At 44.4% G+C, this 18,201-nt stretch overlaps 2 protein-coding genes across 6 annotated transcripts; both read left to right on the top strand.

Annotated features, from left to right (window-relative positions):
* Window positions 1–47: 47 nt before the first annotated feature.
* Window positions 48–10,961, top strand: LOC148898621 (hamartin-like). 5 transcript variants are annotated; one of them, XM_088993389.1, is made up of 21 exons: window positions 48–105; window positions 477–586; window positions 657–760; window positions 1,916–2,068; window positions 3,071–3,215; window positions 3,878–4,083; window positions 4,200–4,273; window positions 4,358–4,494; window positions 4,558–4,622; window positions 4,739–4,847; window positions 5,053–5,132; window positions 5,216–5,270; window positions 5,368–5,603; window positions 5,670–5,827; window positions 6,271–6,463; window positions 7,612–7,794; window positions 8,468–8,578; window positions 8,643–8,765; window positions 9,441–9,628; window positions 10,092–10,199; window positions 10,426–10,961. In XM_088993389.1, the coding sequence occupies exons 2-21, from the start codon at window positions 478–480 to the stop codon at window positions 10,901–10,903; spliced, it is 3,015 nt and encodes a 1,004-aa protein (XP_088849515.1). In that variant the 5' UTR covers window positions 48–105; window position 477; the 3' UTR covers window positions 10,904–10,961. The 5 variants fall into 5 exon arrangements, with proteins under 5 accessions (XP_088849515.1, XP_088849518.1, XP_088849516.1 ...); XM_088993392.1 differs by having other exon boundaries at window positions 51–105; window positions 474–586; window positions 3,929–4,083; XM_088993390.1 differs by having other exon boundaries at window positions 51–105; window positions 474–586; window positions 5,371–5,603.
* Window positions 10,962–11,336: 375 nt separating this feature from the next.
* On the top strand, window positions 11,337–18,093 carry ak8 (adenylate kinase 8). The gene is made up of 15 exons (XM_088995416.1): window positions 11,337–11,445; window positions 12,106–12,195; window positions 12,644–12,728; window positions 12,802–12,851; window positions 12,934–13,044; window positions 13,108–13,176; window positions 14,346–14,427; window positions 14,492–14,563; window positions 14,623–14,796; window positions 14,863–14,985; window positions 15,890–15,979; window positions 16,959–17,100; window positions 17,208–17,282; window positions 17,496–17,595; window positions 17,761–18,093. The coding sequence occupies exons 2-15, from the start codon at window positions 12,112–12,114 to the stop codon at window positions 17,860–17,862; spliced, it is 1,359 nt and encodes a 452-aa protein (XP_088851542.1). The 5' UTR covers window positions 11,337–11,445; window positions 12,106–12,111; the 3' UTR covers window positions 17,863–18,093.
* Window positions 18,094–18,201: the final 108 nt, after the last annotated feature.

Genomic DNA, 18,201 nt, shown 5'->3' with positions numbered 1-18,201 from the left:
CTCTCCAAGCATTGATTGACGGGCGCAGGTGTTGGGTTTCTCGCAGTGGGCCGGACTTTTGTTGCTCAACATGGCGGCGTCCTGCTCTGCTCAACACGTCTGAAGGTAAAAAAAACTTTTTTTAAACTTTCAAGCTTATGTCAAGCACTTCGCGTGAACGTCAACCCGAGTCGATTGGTTAGCATGTGGGTTTGTCCGGCGCCACTTTGCCAACGAAGCTTTGCAGTTGCGTGACAGCTGTTAGCATGTTAGCTCGGGCAAATGCTAACCGAGCGGCTGCTCTGCTTGCACACGTGACCGACCAAAGGTGGCAGAGTCGTGACGTCACAAAGTCGCTGATTTGACACATTTTAAAATAAGTAGATTAACCCGTAAACATGTATTAGTATTCTTTGTTAGTCCCTATTGAATCATCCTATATGTTACTTTTGGTATTTTGTTTGTGTTTAATTGTATTTTTTTTATTTATGAAGCAGGATGTCTAAGGAGCAGGTGAGCATCGGTGAGCTCCTGCTCTCATTGGACAGTTCGGACCTGCATGAGGCGAAGCAAGGCCGAGCAGCAATCAGCCAACTTTTAAATTCAGGTGCATTCCTTGTGCGTGCGCGCGCGTGTGGTTGTTGGCTTTGAGTGACGACTGCAATGTGTCCTAACAGACAGAGGAGGCGCTGTACTAAGCAGTCTGGTGGATTACTACTTAAAATCTTCTTGTGCCTTGGCTCTGACGCTGCTTTCCTCCATCAGAGAACCTCTACACAAGGTCTCGCCTTTTTAAATAATTACATTTCTAAGCGCCTTTCAAAACTCTCAAGGTCACTTTACAGTCACAGGATAAGTTTTTCTGTGGGTGAGCAGCGGCAGCCACACACGCCAGTTTTCACTCAACTTGGAAATAACTCAAATAGATAGAAAGCTAGCTAGCCAGCTAATAGATAGCTAATAGATAGCTAGCCACCTAGGTAGCTATATAGTTAGCTATATAGCTAGATAGATAGATAGCTAGATAGTTAGCTAATACACTGAATGTCACTAAAATACACAGATAGCCAGCTAGTAGATAGCTAATAAATAGCCAACAGATAGCTCACTAGATAACTAGCCACCTAGATAGCTATACAGTTAGCTAGCTAGCTCGATAGTTGGCTAATACACTGAATGTCACTAAAATACACAGGTAGAAAGCTAGCTAGAAGATAGCTAATATATAGCCAAAAGATAGCTAGCTAGCGTGCCACTTAGATAGCTATATAACTAAAAGATAGCGAGTTAGATAGCTAGTTAGTTAATACACTGAATGTCACTAATTAAATTAATAATCATAATAATGATTACAATCCATTGGATTTCTAAGCGCTTTTCAAAACTCAAGGTCACTTTCCAGTCCCAGGATAAGTTTTTCTGTGGGTGAGCAGCGGCAGCCACACGTGCCAGCGTTCACTCAAAATGTGTTTCCTCAAATTGTCAGACATAAACTCAGAACACCGCAAATCACCTCACTTTAAAGCTTTATAATTTTACTTCCGGGTTGAGTGAATGCTGGTGCGTGTGGCTGCCACTGCTCACCCGCGAAAAAAAAAAATCCTGTGACTAAAGTGTCCTTGAGGGTTTTGAACCCTCAAGTTACTCAAATAGACAGAAAGCTAGCTAGCCAGCTTATAGATAGGCAGCCAGATAGCTAGCTCGGTAGATAGCTAATAGATAGCTAGATAGCTAATAGACAGAAAATAGATATCAAATAGATAGCTAGCTAGGTAGCCAGCTAGATAGCTAGAAAGCTAGTATACACATGTTGTAATGAGAACCATTCAACTACAGGTATGAAATCCGTTTAGGATTTAAAAACGTGACTAAATATGGCGTCGCGTGACAAAGACAAGCTAGTGTGTTCAATCTGTGTTTTCTCTGGTTCTCTAAGGCCCTGCTGGACAAATTGAACGAAGCAGTATCCAGACCAGCGAACCGATTGGCTGCCGTGACTCTGCTGGGTCACATGATCAGCCAGCAACCGCCATGGATTCATCACGTCAGCCGTTCAGCTCTGCTAACCTCGCTGCTGCGTTGCCTCAAGGTGAAACATGCGCGCTAGCTAGCCTGTCTGTGTTGCGTTTGAGTGAATCTAAAAAAAAAGAAACATGCCAATCACTTTGTCAAAAAGGACAAAAATGGAGACGGTAACTCAACACACGGGTATGGATGAGCCCAGAGTTCAAAGTAAACATGGTGAGGTAGTATTAATATTGTTTTTGGAAGATACATTTTATTCCTGTACTCTTATTTTGAAATGTGCTGTGCTTTTAACTCATTCACTGCAAATCACAAATTTATTCGGGAATTGACAATTTGACATGAAAGAAATGAGTTTTGAAAAGCTAGCTACCTATCTAGCTAACTATCTAACTAGCTAGCTGGCTAATTAGCGAGCTATCTCTTTGCTATCTAACTAGCTAGCTATCAGTTATCTATTAGCTAGCTAGCTAGCTTTCTATCTTTTTGAGTTATTCCGGGTTGAGTGAACACTGGCGCATGTGGCAACCGCTGCTCACCCGCAGAAAAACTGATCCTGTGACTGTAAAGTGACCTTGAGAGTTTTGAAAGGCGCTTAGAAATGAAATGGATAATAATAGTAGTAATTATTATTATTATTATTATTATAAAGCACCCCCATTCCCAAATTTGTTCTTTTTTTTTTCATTTTTGGGTGCCGGTTAAGTGCTGGCCATGGCCTCTGGCAATGTTATTTTCTTTTTTTTTCCTTTTTTCCCATGTTAGCGCTTTGTTCCAGCTCAAGCTGTTGATTATTATCATCATTTACTAGCTGTTTGCTATCTTTCGGGTTGAGTGAACGCTGGCGCATGTGGCTTCCACTGCTCACCTACAAAAAAACTGATCCTGTGACTAAAAAGTGACCTTGAGAGTTTTGAATGGCGCTTAGAAATGAAATTTCTTGTTGTTGTTGTTATGTATTTTATATCAATTCACTATCTATCTTGCTACCTGGCTATCTAGATCGCAATTTACTATTTATTGTTATTATTGTATGTGACCGAAATCCACCTGCCTTGTCATTTAGAGCGACGGGGATGTGATGGTGTTGGTGCCCGGGGTTTTGGTGCTCGTGACGCTATTACCCATGATCCCTCAGGCTGCTAAGCAACACATCTATGACTTTTTTGACATCTTTGGACGCCTGGCAGCATGGAACGTCAAAAACCCCGGTAAGGCACATCAATACATATATCAATACATAGACAAATACATACATACATAAACAAACACTTAAATAAATACATATATAAATACACAAATTATGCTAACATTCCCACCATCACCACCAGTGTGATGGTGGGAATGTTAGCATAATTTATGTATTTATATGTATTTATGTATTAGTTTATGTATTTATTTATGTATTTATTTATTAAGTGTTAGTTTATGGATGTATTTGTTTATATGTATTTATCTATGTATTGATGTATGTTTTTGTTTGTTTATATATATTTATGTATTTATTTATAGGTTTGTTTATTCATTCTAATACTTTCGGGTTGAGTGAACGGTGGCTCATGTGGCTGCCGCTGCTCACCCGCAGAAAAAATATGACATTGTGTCCCTGGGAGTTTTGAAAGGCGCTTAGAAATGAAATGTATTATTATTATTACTGTATCTATTAGCTAGCTAGCTTTCAATCTATTTGAGTTACTTCCGGGTTGAGTGAACACTGGTGCCTGTGGCTGCCGCTGCTCACCCGCAGAAGAAAATATATAGTGACTGTAAAGTGTCCTTGACTTTTGAAAGGCGTTTTGAAATTAAATGTATTTATTATTATTATTATTATTATAAGGCGCTACATGGTAATGGCGGAATTCCCATATTTTAGGAATAGTTTTGGATTCCCGATCAAATTGTAAAATTGGCGTGCATCGCGCAGGCCACGCCCCCGCCTCCCACCTTGTCCACCTTCACGCCGCGGTGTACGCCTTGTTCCACCGCCTTTACGGAATGTTCCCGTGTAACTTCCTGTCGTACCTGCGCCTGCACTACAGCATGAAGGAAAACGTGGACACCTTCCACCACCTGGTGAAGGTACGAGAGGGCATCGGGTGCGTGTGTCTGTCCGTGTGTGTGTTTGTCTGTCTTAGAAGTGAATTTGTGCATAACTTGAATGTGCGCGTCCAATGTCGTTTGTGGTTGTGCGTCAGCCGATGTTGGATCAGGTGCGCGTTCACCCTGAGCTGGTGAGCGGCACTCAGGACTCGGAAGTGGACCCTTCCAGGTCAGTCGCTCCGCCCCCAAAGTCGTCCTGTGTTGTGAGACTTTTATTTTGAAATTTAGATCGCTCCCGCGTTTGCGACATCAGGTGGCGTCGCTTGGAGGTCCACGACATCATCATGGAGTGCTCCCGAGTCTCCCTGGACCCTCTGGAGTCCTGTTGGAATGACCCCAAACTGGCCCCGCCCCCACTGACCCACCTTGACCTCAGCTATCCCGGCAGCGGTGAGTCACGTGACCACTTCCCGTCATCCGCTTCCTGTCTGTAACTCCCCGTTGTTTGCTCAGCGTGCGGCGGCAGCGGGGACTCGACGTCAGGAAGCGTCCTCGACGTTGACCAGCTGGATGTGCAAGTATGGCCGCCCGCGTGCGTCGGCGTGTGCGAGTCACGCCGCGCCGCATCCGGCAACGTCCATCGGATGTCTACGCTCGCGTCGTTCGGACCTTGATGATGTCACGTTTGGTCCAGCTCGATATCAATTGGAGCCCCTCCTCCCAATGCGGATTGTCGACCCCGCCTCCGGAAATGGGGGCTGTAAGCCCCGCCCAGTCGCTGAGTCGAAACAACTCGCTCTCAGGTAACACGCCTATAGGACACGTGTGCGTGATTGTTCACATGCTTCAGGTGTGTGTGTGTGTGTGTGTGTGTGTGTGTGTGTGTGTGTGTGTGTGTGTGTGTGTGTGTGTGTGTGTGTGTGTGTGTGTGTGTGTGTGTGTGTGTGTGTGTGTGCGCGTGTGTGTGCGCGCGTGTGTGCGCGCGTGTGCGCGTGTGCGTGTGTTCAGGTGTAAAGGGTATCACTCCATCCGTGGCCCCGCCCCCAGGTGACAGTCCAGATGACGTCCGGCGTTCGACAGGCTCGCAGGTGACTTGATTGCTCTTTGCTTTTCCATTTGCTGGTCGTCAGCTTTTATTTTGAAGGAGCATCAGGAAGCTCACTGTCCGCAGGTCAGGCTGCAGCCAATCAGGAAGGAGGTGATGGATGATGTCATCATTGTAGAAGGTGTGCTCGTTCGTCTTAAAGTTCCACCCCGAAGCCGCACCCGCCGTCCTTAGCCCCGCCCCCTTTAACTCACCGCTCCTCACGCTTTCGTCCCCAGCAGACAAGGCCTGCCCCCCGCCGCCTCGCTCCTCATCCTGTTCTTCTCCCCAAAGCCCCTCCCTCCTCCTCCTCACGTCCACGCCCACCCGCCACCAAATCCCGCCCATGTCCGACACGCCCCGTCCCTGCTTCGGTTCGCCGAGCACGGCCGCCGGCCCCGCCCCCTCCTACGACTTCCTGTTTGAGCTTGCGCTTCCCCACGCCGCCATGGCGTTTGTGAAGAGCAAGACACAGGTAGCCCACCTCGAGCCGCCGATAGCCGACTTTGTGACGTCATTGCCGCCCCGCCCCCCGTTCCAGGAGGCGCTACGCAAATCGGAGGCGACGCCCGAGAAACGCGACAGTGAAAAGGAGGTCGACGAGGACAAAGAGGCGACCGCTGCGTCTCCTCTGCAATTGTTGGATCGCCTCATCGCCCACGGGCACGAGACGCATGCTAACGTTAGCCTTAGCATGAGGTGAGCATGTTAGCTTCTTTACTTTTGCAAAATGAATAGTAATAATAATAATAAATTTCATTTATAGGCGCCTTTCAAAACTCTCAAGGTCACTTTACAGTCACAGGATAAGTTTTTCTTTGAGTGAGCAGCGGCAGCCACATGCGCCTGCGTTCACTCAACCCCGAAGTAACTCAAATAGATAGATAGCTAGCTAATAGATGGCAAATAGCTCGCAAATGATAATAATAATCATAATAATAACATACATTCATGTCAGCACTGAAAGCTACGCTTATGAATAGTGAATAGATAGCCAACAGCTAGCACGCTAGACAGCTTACAGCCAGCTAGCTGGATAGCTAATAGATAGCCAGCTAGCCAGTTAACAGCATGAAAAGAAGACACGGTGGTGCTTCATGTGACATTTTAATTTGAAGAATCATTTTTTTTGGCTCTTGCAGGTCTTCAGCAACCGCCAAGTGGTCCGATCGCAACCCCACGGAGGACAGCGAGGCTCTGCGGCGAGGCCTGCAGCTGACGCAGGCTCAGCTGCAGTACGAGCGCTTCAAACGTCAGCAGCACGCCATCAGGAACCGCCGACTCCTGCGCCGCGTGGTCAGTGCCGTCGCGCTGGAGGAGCAGAGCGTCACCATGGTAACGTGGCTTCTTTTGGAACAATAACACGTTTCATTTATAAGCTTCTTTCAAAAATCTCAAGGTCTATTTTTTATTTACGTTTCGCGCATTTAATTTTCATCTTTGGAGTAAGTTTTCCTTTTCATTTTAATTTTAGCCTCTCTAGTTTGACCACCTCCATTCAACAAAACCAGAACAAACGGTCCACTCCAAAATGCCAACATCCAATCATAGGGCAGCGCTAATGTCACATGACCAAGCTCAGAAAACAAGTGATTGGTTGATCTTGTTTGCAGTTCACAGCAAAATGGCCAACTCCTCCTCCCTGCGTGGGATCGAAATATTTTTCGACTCATCGTGGCCGACAAAACTTTTATTTTATTTTAGTTATCTATTTATTTATTTTTTTAGTTATTTTTATTTTATTCATTTATTGTATTTTTTTGTTATTGTACTTTTAAATTTATTATAGTTTTTTATTTTATTAATTTAAACGTATTTTTTATTGTATTTTCTTATTTTGTGTGTCTTTATTTTTTTATTTGTTGTCATGTTTTTATTCATTTATTGTATTTATATTCTTTAGATTATTATTGTTTTTTGTTATTTTATATTATATTTTTTAGTTTATTAATTTGATTGTAATTTTTATTGTAGTCTTATTTTATTTTTCCTTTTTATTTTAGTTTTTTTTTATTGTATTTATTTTATTTGATTTTTTTTTTAATTGTATTTATTTTTATTTTATTAATTATTTTTTTATTATATTTTATCTATTTGATTATTTTTATTTTATGTTTGTATACATTTGTTGTATTTATTTCATGTTATTTGTTTTTTTTATTGTATTAGTTTTATTTTGTTATTTTGTTTTGTTATTATTTTTTTCATTTTATTAATTTGATTGTATTTTTTTATGGTATTCTTATTTTATTTTTCACTTTTATTCTAGTTTCTTTATTGTATATATTTTATTTAATTTGTTATTGTTTTTTTTATTTTTATTTTATTAATTAAATGTTTTTTTTTTTTTTTTTGTCATGCTTTGTTTTCATACTTCCCATGAACCGGCCATATAAGAAGGCCGCTACGGTTCCGATATTGATCCCTGGCGTATTGATCTGACTTTTTGGCGGCGCCGCCGCTTTTATTTTTTTTCTCTGCAGCGCAATCAGCTGGCGGTTCAGGACGAAGAGACCAGGGCGCTAACGGGCAACCTGGAGGCCGAGCGGCAGCGTTCGGCTCAACTCCAACGGGACGCGCAGTTCCACGCGCAGCAGCTCCAAGCCCACGTGCAACAACTACTGCAGCAGGAACAGGAACACAATGCCAAACACCTTGCCATGCAGGTAACACACACATACACTATCTATTAGTTAGCTATCTAGCTGGCTGTCTATTAGCTATTTAACTGGCTAGCTAGCTATCTATTACCCATGTATGTATCTCACTATCTATTACCTAGGTGTCTAGCTAGCTGGCTGTAAGCTGCCTATTAGCTAGCTATCTTTTAACTAGCTATTAGCTAGCTAGCTTTCTATCGATTTGAGTTATTCAGGGTTAAGTGAATGCTGGCGCGTGTGGCTGCCGCTGCATACCCACAGAAAAACTTATCCAGTGACTGTAAAGTGACCTTGAGAGTTTTGAAAGGCGCTTAGAAATGAAATGATTATGATGATGATGATGATGATTTATTAGCTGGCTATATAGCTGGCTCGCTAGCTATCTGGCTGGCTAGCAAGCTATCTATCTGTTTATCTATATAGCTGGCTAGCTTTGTAGCTACCTAGCTGTTAGCTATCTATTAGCTAGCTAGCTAGCTTTCTATCTATTTCAGTAACTTCCGGGGTGAGTGAACGCTGGCGCGTGTGGCTGCCGCTGCTCACCCACAGAAAAACTTATCCGGTGACTAAAGTGACCTTAAGAGTTTTGAAAGGCGCTTACAAATGAAATTTATTATAATAATTATTATTATAATACACACACAAAGTCCCGTCGCCGATCTCTGATTGGGTGTTCCAGAGCAAGCTTCAGGACTATCGGAGCAGAATGAAGCATTTGGAGGCGGAGCTTCAAAAATCCAAACATAAGGCTTCCAATGCTGAGCGCCAGTTGAGCCAGCTGTCAATCAAGGTGAGTGGAGGCGGTGGGCGGAGCTGTCCGTCAAAATGTGAACGCTGACGACGTTTCGTTTCAGTTGAGGAGCAGCGACAAGTTACGTCATCAGATCTTCTTGCTCAACCAACACTTGATTGTGCTGACGGAAACCAACAAAATGCTAACGCAGCAACTGGATGCGCAGCAGCCGCGCAGCCGCACCGTCAGTGCACACACACACCCGCATACACACCCGCGCAAAATCAAACGAAACATATTATTCGCTAGCTATTAGCCAGCTATTAGCGGTCTAGCTGGCTAGCTATCTATTAGCAGTCTAGCTTGCTGGCTTGCTATATATTAGCGGTTTAGCTGGCTGGCTAGCTATCTATTAGCTATCTATTGGTGGGTTGGCTGGCTAGTTATCTATTAGCTATCTATTATTGGTCTAGATGGCTGGCGCGCTCTATTAGCTATTAGCGGTCTAGCTGGATGGCTGTATATTAGCTGTCTGTTAGTGGTCTAGCTGGCTGGCTAGCTATCTATTAGTGGGCTGGCTGGCCAGCTATCTAGATTGCTATCTATTAGCGGTCTAGCTGGCTGGCTAGCTAGCCATTAGCTATCTATTAGTGGTCTAGCTGGCTGGCTCACTATCTATTAGCTATCTAGATAGCTAGCTATCTATTAGCGGTCTAGCTAACTATCTATGAGCTATCTATTAGCTAGCTAGCTTTCTATCTATTTGAGTTACATCCGGGTTGAGTGAATGCTGGCGCGTGTGACTGCCGCTGCTCACCCACAGAAAAACTTATCCAGTGAGAGTTTTGAAAGGCGCTTAGAAATGAAATGTTTTATTAATTTTCAGTCATCATAACGAACTGCGGACTTGTTTACGCAGGAGGCGTCCATGTTGGGCGTTGTCGCCCGGCGAGAGTTTAAACGGGCCAAGGAGGCGGAGCAAGAGCACAGGCAGAGATTGGATGCGGCCAATCACAGAGCGGCGGAGCTGGAGAAGCAACTGGCCCACAAGGAGGCGCTCATAGAACAACATAAGCAGCTGTTGGATGACCAAAAGAGGCGAAGCAGGTGGGCGTGCGGGCGGGCGTGCGTTGCTCGTGCTTCTCATACATTTTCCAACCTCTCTCTCTCTCTCTCTCTCTCTCTCTCTCTCTCTCTCTCTCTCTCTCTCTCTCTCTCTCTCTCTCTCTCTCTCTCTCTCTCTCTCTCTCTCTCTCTCTCTCTCTCTCTCTCTCTCTCTCTCTCTCTCTCTCTCTCTCTCTCTCTCTCTCTCTCTCTCTCTCGTCTCTCTCTCTCTCTCTCGTCTCTCTCTCTCTCTCTCTCTCTACTCTTTTCTCTCTCTCTCTCTCTCTCTCTCTCTCTCTCTCTCTCTCTCTCTCTCTCTCTCTCTCTCTCTCTCTCTCTCTCTCTCTCTCTCTCTCTCTCTCTCTCTCTCTCTCTCTCTCTCTCTCTCTCTCTCTCTCTCTCTCTCTCTCTCTCTCTCTCTCTCTCTCTAACCGCTTCTCCTTCTCTTGTCCGTGTTGTCCGGCAGGTTTGAGCTGTCTGCGTGCGAGGCCCAATGCGCAGCCTTGCGGAAGACGGTCCAAGCTCTGCAGAGCGAGATGCTTCAACTCTTCGGCACCGTGGATGCGCTCAGCAGGTCCCGCAAAAAACACGCATTGTCACACAAACACACACACACACACACACAAGCGAGCGCCTTCACGTGATGTCATCACCAACAATGTGTGTCATCTTTGAGTGATGTCGTCATGGTAATCACATGAAGAAATCTGGGGGTGGTAATATAACACGATGATGTCACAAGAACTCACGTAACATGGAGGATGTCATGTGACCATGTGATGTCATCTTTCCTCCCGCAGGCCCGCCGTTGTCGAGCCTGATGATCTCCAGCCTTCCGCTTCCTCTGGCGTGGCCGTGATAAACGTCTCCCGTGCGTCCACCTCACCCTTGCTCTTCCCCACCTCCGCCCCATCGTCATCGCCCCTTGCGCTGTCCCCCATCGAGTCCCCGTTGGCGGTTGGCTCCTTCCTGGAGCAGAAGGCGTGGGAACTCTTCAGACCGCCCAGTCACAGTCCAGAGGAGGAAGAACAGCGGGAGAATGAGGATGACCCATGTGTTGACGACGACGATGAAGAAGAAGAACTGAAGGAAATTGAACAGATCCAGACAGGAAGTCCAGGTGAGGACTTCCCGCTCCCGGTAGAAAGTCCCGAGATGGGAGGCCGCCTATCAGCGCCGCCACTTGGCGACGCCCCCGACATTTCGCTGGCCGTACAGCAGAGACGCCGCGAGTTGAGCATCATGGACTATGACGACGACGCGGCGCCGCAGATGTGACGACGGCCATTTTGATTCTTGACAATGTGAAATTGAGATAATAAAGGGATTATACTTTGTGCATAGTTTTGGAGTTTTATTTCAGGTCACGCACAGCTTTTTTTTTTTCTTTTTTTTTTTACACATACTACATGATTGGATACTTTTTACTTTTTTCCCCCATTTATCTCTTGATGAGTATGCTAGCCTACTACTGTTCACGGTGCTAGCGACGTCAAAATATTCAGAGCCACTCTTAATGACCATACATGTAGCTCTTTATGTATATTACTCGTTATATTCATTCTTGATAATCTTGGATATACTTTATAGAATATATTTTGTCTTTAATTGTATCAATTTGCGTTTCCTTTTACTCCGTTCTCGATCAAACCACTTCCGTTCGTCGCTTAGTTGCTGGTGACGTCATGACGCAGCGTTGCCGGACGACGACGTCGGCGTCCCACAACGGCTGTAAAGAGGCAAGACTCTCAAGTAAAACACGAAAAGGTTCCAATTTTGCGAGCGTGCTCCGCGCTTTTAGCATTTTGACCAACGAGGAGGTAGCGTGCTCAACTAAGCTAATCCAAATTGAAAGCTTTGCCCATTTTTGTTTGAAATACGCGAGTCCTTTAGTGTCAAGTACGGAGAAGATTCACGCTAGCTTTATAGTAGCAGCTAGCTAACGAGGTAGCATTTTTTTTAACAATGGAAACACTGACTTTAATATTATCATTAGATGTGTCGTGTATATATATAAAGTATGTGCTCGAGCAAGGAATAAAACTTTATTGGCACTGTCACGGGAACAATAACAAGTAGCGTAACATCCGGGATATTCCGTGTTTTGTATCCATAAAAAAACAGTTAGCATTCCGACCTCAAAATATTCATTGTTTTTGAGTTCTCTTAGGAATTAATCATAACTGTGTTTTGGATTGGATTAAGCTTTATTAGTCTCGCAGTCGAGGGATTTATATTTCACAACAGCAATAGATGGACGATAGAGGAAGAAGTAGAAAAACAAAATACAAGAGCTGCTGTAAAGGTAGCCACTCTGGCGGCGCCATCTTGAAGTCAAAACAACAACAATTTTCATCCGCCCATCTATTCGTGTTTCACATTTTCATGACAAAATGACCAAATGATGATTCGCTAGCTGGTTAGCGCATGTGCCTCACAGCTCAGAGGTCCATCCCATCCTTGTGCTCATCCTGTTGAAGGTGACGATGGAGGACAGCGTCCAGCCCCTGCGGGTCCCCCCTCAGATGTCCATCTATGCCGACCAGCACAACATTATCCACCTGGTCCAGGTGAGCTGCTCCAAACCCAGCTAAACAGAACACAATTGATGAGGAACTAGATAAAAGTATAGCAGAGAAAATACCTACAAGGGATCATTCCTCAAGATGGTGAAAGAAGAAGGCTATGTTCCTCATCAAGTGTTTAATGCCATTCCATCAAGCCATCAACGACCATCACAAAGGTCAATAAAAACCACTTTATTAGACAGTAGTTTATTTATTTAATTATAGTACCATTGCACATTTATTATACATAAAAGAAAGTGTATTTTGTGTAGTTTTAAGGCTTAGAAAATTCGAAAGTAGAAAATTGTGTTTTATGGGGACCTGGGAACGGATTATTCTCATATTAATGGTTTCCTATGGGAAATTAATTTTTGGGATACACACTTTTCGCCTTACACACTCTGTCTGGCAACCAATCAAGTTCGGAAGCCAAGGTATCACTGTATTTCAGAGTATGGTATCCAGCCTAGCTGTAGACCAACCCCAAGACCCCATCGCGTATCTTCTGCTTCTTCTCCAGGACAGCAGCGTGCACGGTGAGGCACTTCACTGCACACCCGCCGCACCAACATGGACTTACGTTCACGCTGGTTTTTTTTTAATTCCCAGTTCCCAGGGTGGTCCTGATGGGTCCACCCGCCGTGGGAAAGACCACCTTGGTGAGTTGAGCTCACGTGAAGAAGTTTCTCGTGACGCCGGAGGGGGTCACGTGACCTCCCGTCCGCGTGTCTCACTTATCAGGCCGAGAGACTTTGCGCCGACCTGGGGGCTGTCCATGTCACCATGGAAACGCTACTTGAGGACCCGTCGCCACTGGGGGAAGAGGCGCGCAGCTACGCGCTAAAACAGCAGGTATGGACGCCCGCCACGCATCTGCGACGGCGTGATGTCACCATGCGCGTTTTTCATCCGCAGGAGGTGCCTGATGATCTTCTGGTGGACTTGATTCAAGGACGACTCAAACAGTCCGACTGCTTCAACACGGTACGCGGGCGCGCATCAGGGTTCGAATTTTTAGTGTTATTTTTCATGTTGTTTTGACTTCAAAATGGCGCAGCGAGAGTGGCTAATCTTACAGCAGCTCCTGTATTTTGTCTTTCTACTTCTTCCTTTCCTTTCCTCTTCCTTTCATCACTTTGCTACTGTGTAATGTCAATTTCTCCACTGACAGACAAATCAAGGCTAATCCAATCCCGCCCAGTCCAATATAACATAAAATGAAAACAAAATAAAATACGGTGATACCTCAGTTTACGAAGCCCTTGGCTTACAAAACTTTTCGGTGTACGAACATTACATTGATGAAAATGTTACCTTGGCATACAAACTATTTTTCGGGATACACACAGAGCTGCCACAATGAGTGATGTGTCGTTCGTGAACGAGCCCGTTTTGCTAACAACAAAATGTCAGCCGACTGTTTTGGTCCTCTATTCCCCGCCCCCAGTCGTTGGTTAAAGCCACGTGATTGGTCAAGAACGCAGCAGTGAGGGAGGTGGTTTAAACATTAAAGAGACTGGCGGATGACAGAGGGGGAGAAAATGGATAGAAAACAGTGATATTTGTACACGTTTCAACTTTGATACTTCAAAGGCAGAGTGTAGACTGCAAGGTTAAAATATCCCAACAATCAGGCTCCACAAATAACCCACACAAGCCATCTGTACATGCAAAAAGCTATCAACCAGAACACAACTGATGAGGAAGAAGGTAAAATGGTAGCAGAGAAAGCGCCTCCAAGATGGTGAAAGAAGAAGGCTGCGTTCCTCATCAAGTGTTTAATGCTGATGAAAGCGGCCTCTCCATTCCATCAAGCCATCAACGACCATCACAAAGGTCAATAAAACCACTTGATTATACAGTACAGTTTATTTCTTTAATTGTAATACCATAGCACATTTATTATGCGTAAAATAAGGTATATTTTGTGTAGTTTTCAGAAAGTAGAAAATGATGTTTTATGAGGACCTGGGAACGGATTATTCTCATTTTAATGGTTTCCTATGGGAAATTATTTTTTGGGATACACACTTTTCGCCTTACACACTCTGTCTGGGAACCACTTAAGTTCGTAAGTCAAGGTATCACTGTATATGCAAAATGATTGAAGAAAAATGGAATGGCCTCGTTTGGTGCGTACTGGTCCGTTGCAGGGTTGGGTCCTGGACGGACTTCCTCAAACCCGCCTGCAGGCTCGGAGTCTTCAGCAAGGCGGCGTCATTCCCAAACACGTTGGTAAGCGTTTGCGTGCTCGGTGTCGTATTTGCGTGAAATTAATGCGACATTGGCGACTTTTCAGTCCTGCTGGACGCCGGTGAAGACGTTCTCCTGGAGCGGCATCATGGCAGACTGTCGGACACGCCCACCGAAGGTACCGCCCTCGCCTGTTCTCATCGGGGTCGCGACCCTGACCCGACGTAATGTCCTCAGACGTATCCCACGAACCATCCGCGCGGCCGTGCGAGGACGCGGCGGGGCGTGACGGCGGTTTGACAGCCGACCTGCAGCGCTACCGCTGCAAAGTGACCGGGTTAAGCTCCGCCTACCGGCACATCCTCAAGACGGTGGACGCCGACCAGTCGCCCACCGACGTCTACGAGCAAGGTCAGGTTTGCGATGGGGTGTCATATAGGGTGCACACATACCTTCACGTGTGTTTTTTTTCTGTAGCGGTGGCCTATTTACGGACTCGCCGTTGCTCCCGAACGCCCAGAGTTCTCCTGCTAGGTCCACCGGGTTCAGGGAAGAGACTTCAAGCTCAGATGTTGGCTGACAAATACAAGATGGTGGACGGTACGTACGTCCACGCTGGTTCGTAAACACGCTTAAAGGACAACCGACACTTCCGGACAAGTTGCGTCCATAATTTGTAAAATCACTTTAAATGACTTCTACTGAGCGCATTTTACAAAGATTCCGCGGCATATAGCTATATTTTACCTTTTAAGACTCGCGCTGAATATTCCGGAAGTCTTGTTTTTGAGTTGTTGACGATTCCTGAAGTGACGTCACGTAAGGAACGCCCCTGACCGACAAAGCGACACACAATGCATTTTGGGTAATTTTTTTTCATCTGAAAACACCGTGTTGATGGCGAAATTAGTAGGAAAACGACATAAATAACGCGATCGTGAATTGTTGTGTGTCGCAGCTAATTGCGCTAACACGCATAAAGGAAGTGTAAGTTGACACAAATTCCCAGCGGACAAATCAGCCCATTTCTAATGGATCTTGTGCATTTTCTGGGCGCTACATTAGAGTCGAGACGGCTCGAATTGATGTGGAAGGACTTCTTGAATCCATTGCAAACATTTATGCTTTCCTCTTCAGAACTATTTGAATGCTATTCATAACTGGGTGAGTAACAAGAAAGCATCTTTTTCCGTATTGGAACTTCAACTCTGAAGTCATTGTTTTGATTCTGGACCAAGGCAGTTTGTGAAGGAGTATCCTGGTGTGACGTCACGGACAAGGGGGCGGGACTTTTTGAATCTACCCAATTTTGAGCTCATTTTGTGGCAGTTTTGGGACACTTTGAGTCCTTTTTATTGGTGTTTTGCATTTGACTAAAAATATCAGTCTGCGTGTTTTGGCTATTTTTGATGCTATAAAATGTTTTTCTGATGTCAGTTAGAAAACAAAAAAAATGGTGTCGGTTGTCCTTTAATGGCGTCGTGATGTGTTGTTGGCGTGTTAGTGTGTTGCAGTGACCTTCATACTTGGGCCCAAGCTGACCCGTCTTCGGTGGGAGAAGAAATCCGAACGTATATGCGTCACAATCGGACAGGTGCGTGCGTGTGTGGGGGGCAGGGGGGGGCTTGGTCATGTTTTGTGGACTCATTTTTTTATCTAAATGACAAATTGGGATTTTTTTTTCATTAACTGCCAGACGATGTGCAAAAATGTGTCCACTCCAGTGCCAGGGTTTTTGTCATTGTCACTCGAATTCCAGAGCCCAAAGGACAGCTTTCTACCTATTTGAGTTACTTCTGGGTTGAGTGAACGCTGGCGCGTATGGCTGCTACTGCTCACCCACAGAAAATCCTATCCTGTGATTGTATAGTGACTTTGAGAGTTTTGAAAGGCGCTTATAAATCAAATGCATTATTATTATTATTATTATTATTATTATTATTATTATTATTATTATTATTATTATTATTATTAGTAGTAGTAGTAGTAGTAGTAGTAGTAGTATTATTAATATAAATATTCAATCCGTAAATATTCAAAAATGTAGACTCTCGTCTTCCATCAGAAAAAAAGAGTTAATTCCTAAATTATAAGGGTGTGGAGTTATCTGAGCTAGAAATGGGGGTGGATGTCCAAAATACAATACATACATATCAATTTCTATAGTGCTTTAACAACAGCTGAAGGTGGAACAAAGCATTACCATGGAAAAAAGGGAAATGTCGCCCCCTTCTGGAAAAGAAAAAATATTGCCGTAGGCCATGGCAAGCACTTTATCGGCACCCAAGCATGAAAAAAACTACCCAAACAAATTCGGGAATGGCGGACTACGTCATTTTTTTTCAATTCCTGAATAAATTCTTCAATGGCAGTGAATACGTTAATCTCAAAAGTCTACTCACTAGCTCAATGCTACCATACCATGCAAAAATCATAGACTGGCTAATGGAAATTAGCATTGATGTCATTGCAAAATTTCGGATTACTAATACCATAACGCACATGGGGTAGCGACATACACAAAGTACTTACAGGTGTGTGTGTGTGTGTGCGTCTGCATGTACATGTTCCAGTTCCAAAGAGTATGACCTTGAAAGTCCTTCAAGAGCGTCTGGACCGTCCAGACTGCAGCCAACGAGGTTGGATCCTTCACCACTTGCCATGCGACCTCCAACACACCAAAAACCTTATGGATTCACTCAACGCGCCTAACAGGTTACTTTTTGCACATATGGACACACACACACACACACACACACACACACACACACACACACGCACACACACACGACTTTTACTCATGTATGTATGTGTTTTGGCAGGGTTTTCTTTCTGGAGTTGACTGATGACGTTTGCTTGGAAAGAACCACGATGAAGCCCAAACAAGTTGATTCTAGGTCAGTTACTGCGCCATCAAACTTTCGGCTTGAGTGATTATTAGCTCACTCTTAGCTAGCTAGCTTTCTATCTATTTGAGTTACTTCCGGGTTAAGTGATTATTAGCTAACTCTTCATTATTATCAGACATTATTATTATCAATGTCTTTAGTGCAAAACAAATAGAAGATGAATAAATGATCATGTGACGAGTGATGTCACTTCCTGTTCAGCCTTCACACTGCACCCTGCGACGCCCGCGAATGTGACGACAACACACGCATGGTCACAATTTCTCTCGCAGTGTACAGGACAAACACCGCAGGCTTGCAGGTACACACACGCACACACACACACACACACACGCACACACACACACACACACACACACACACACACACACACACACACACACACACACACACACACACACATTAATCAAGATTTCTGTAAATTGTGGCACTGAGTTTGTATTTTGGTGGGTGTGTGTCTGTGTAGTGTGTGTTTCCAGATGGCGTGCACGTGGATGCAGATCAGGATCCTCAGCGTGTATTTGAAGCTATAGACAAACAACTTACCATACAAACACACACTCACTGACCAATAGTGACACATGCACACACTGGCACGCACGCATACACTTAAAAAATATTTCCATAATTGATTTATAACAATGTGAAAATCAAATCACATACAAATTGAGTTTTATGCTCAAATGTTTTGTCCTGATGCTTCAGAATGGGGTCCAAAATGGCCGACAAATCGAGCTATCGATCCATCCATCTCTATACTGTATGTACCAAGTACATTCGTATCATGCGGTCACCTAATTTTTGCTTAATAAGATTAACATTTGTTCAAAATACTTACATTTCAACGTTATTTAATGTGTCTGGGCGTATGTTGATGCATATCAGAGTTTTAAATATGTTTTATTTC

Source organism: Hippocampus bargibanti, linkage group LG04 (genome assembly GCF_051943395.1).
Source record: "Hippocampus bargibanti isolate YZ-2025 linkage group LG04, ASM5194339v1, whole genome shotgun sequence".
In the NCBI taxonomy this organism is placed as follows: domain Eukaryota; kingdom Metazoa; phylum Chordata; class Actinopteri; order Syngnathiformes; family Syngnathidae; genus Hippocampus; species Hippocampus bargibanti.
This window is presented reverse-complemented; position numbering and strand designations above follow the sequence as displayed.

Bases quoted from the DNA above. Each gene is read 5' to 3' on its own strand.
- LOC148898621 (XM_088993389.1), top strand. From the start codon at position 478: ATGTCTAAGGAGCAGGTGAGCATCGGTGAGCTCCTGCTCTCATTGGAC. The intron at 3,216-3,877 runs GTAAGGCACATC...CCCATATTTTAG, and splicing joins ATGGAACGTCAAAAACCCCG to GAATAGTTTTGGATTCCCGA. The intron at 4,495-4,557 runs GTGAGTCACGTG...TTGTTTGCTCAG, and splicing joins CCTCAGCTATCCCGGCAGCG to CGTGCGGCGGCAGCGGGGAC.
- ak8 (XM_088995416.1), top strand. From the start codon at position 12,112: ATGGAGGACAGCGTCCAGCCCCTGCGGGTCCCCCCTCAGATGTCCATC. The intron at 12,852-12,933 runs GTGAGTTGAGCT...CTCACTTATCAG, and splicing joins CCGTGGGAAAGACCACCTTG to GCCGAGAGACTTTGCGCCGA. The intron at 13,177-14,345 runs GTACGCGGGCGC...GGTCCGTTGCAG, and splicing joins AGTCCGACTGCTTCAACACG to GGTTGGGTCCTGGACGGACT.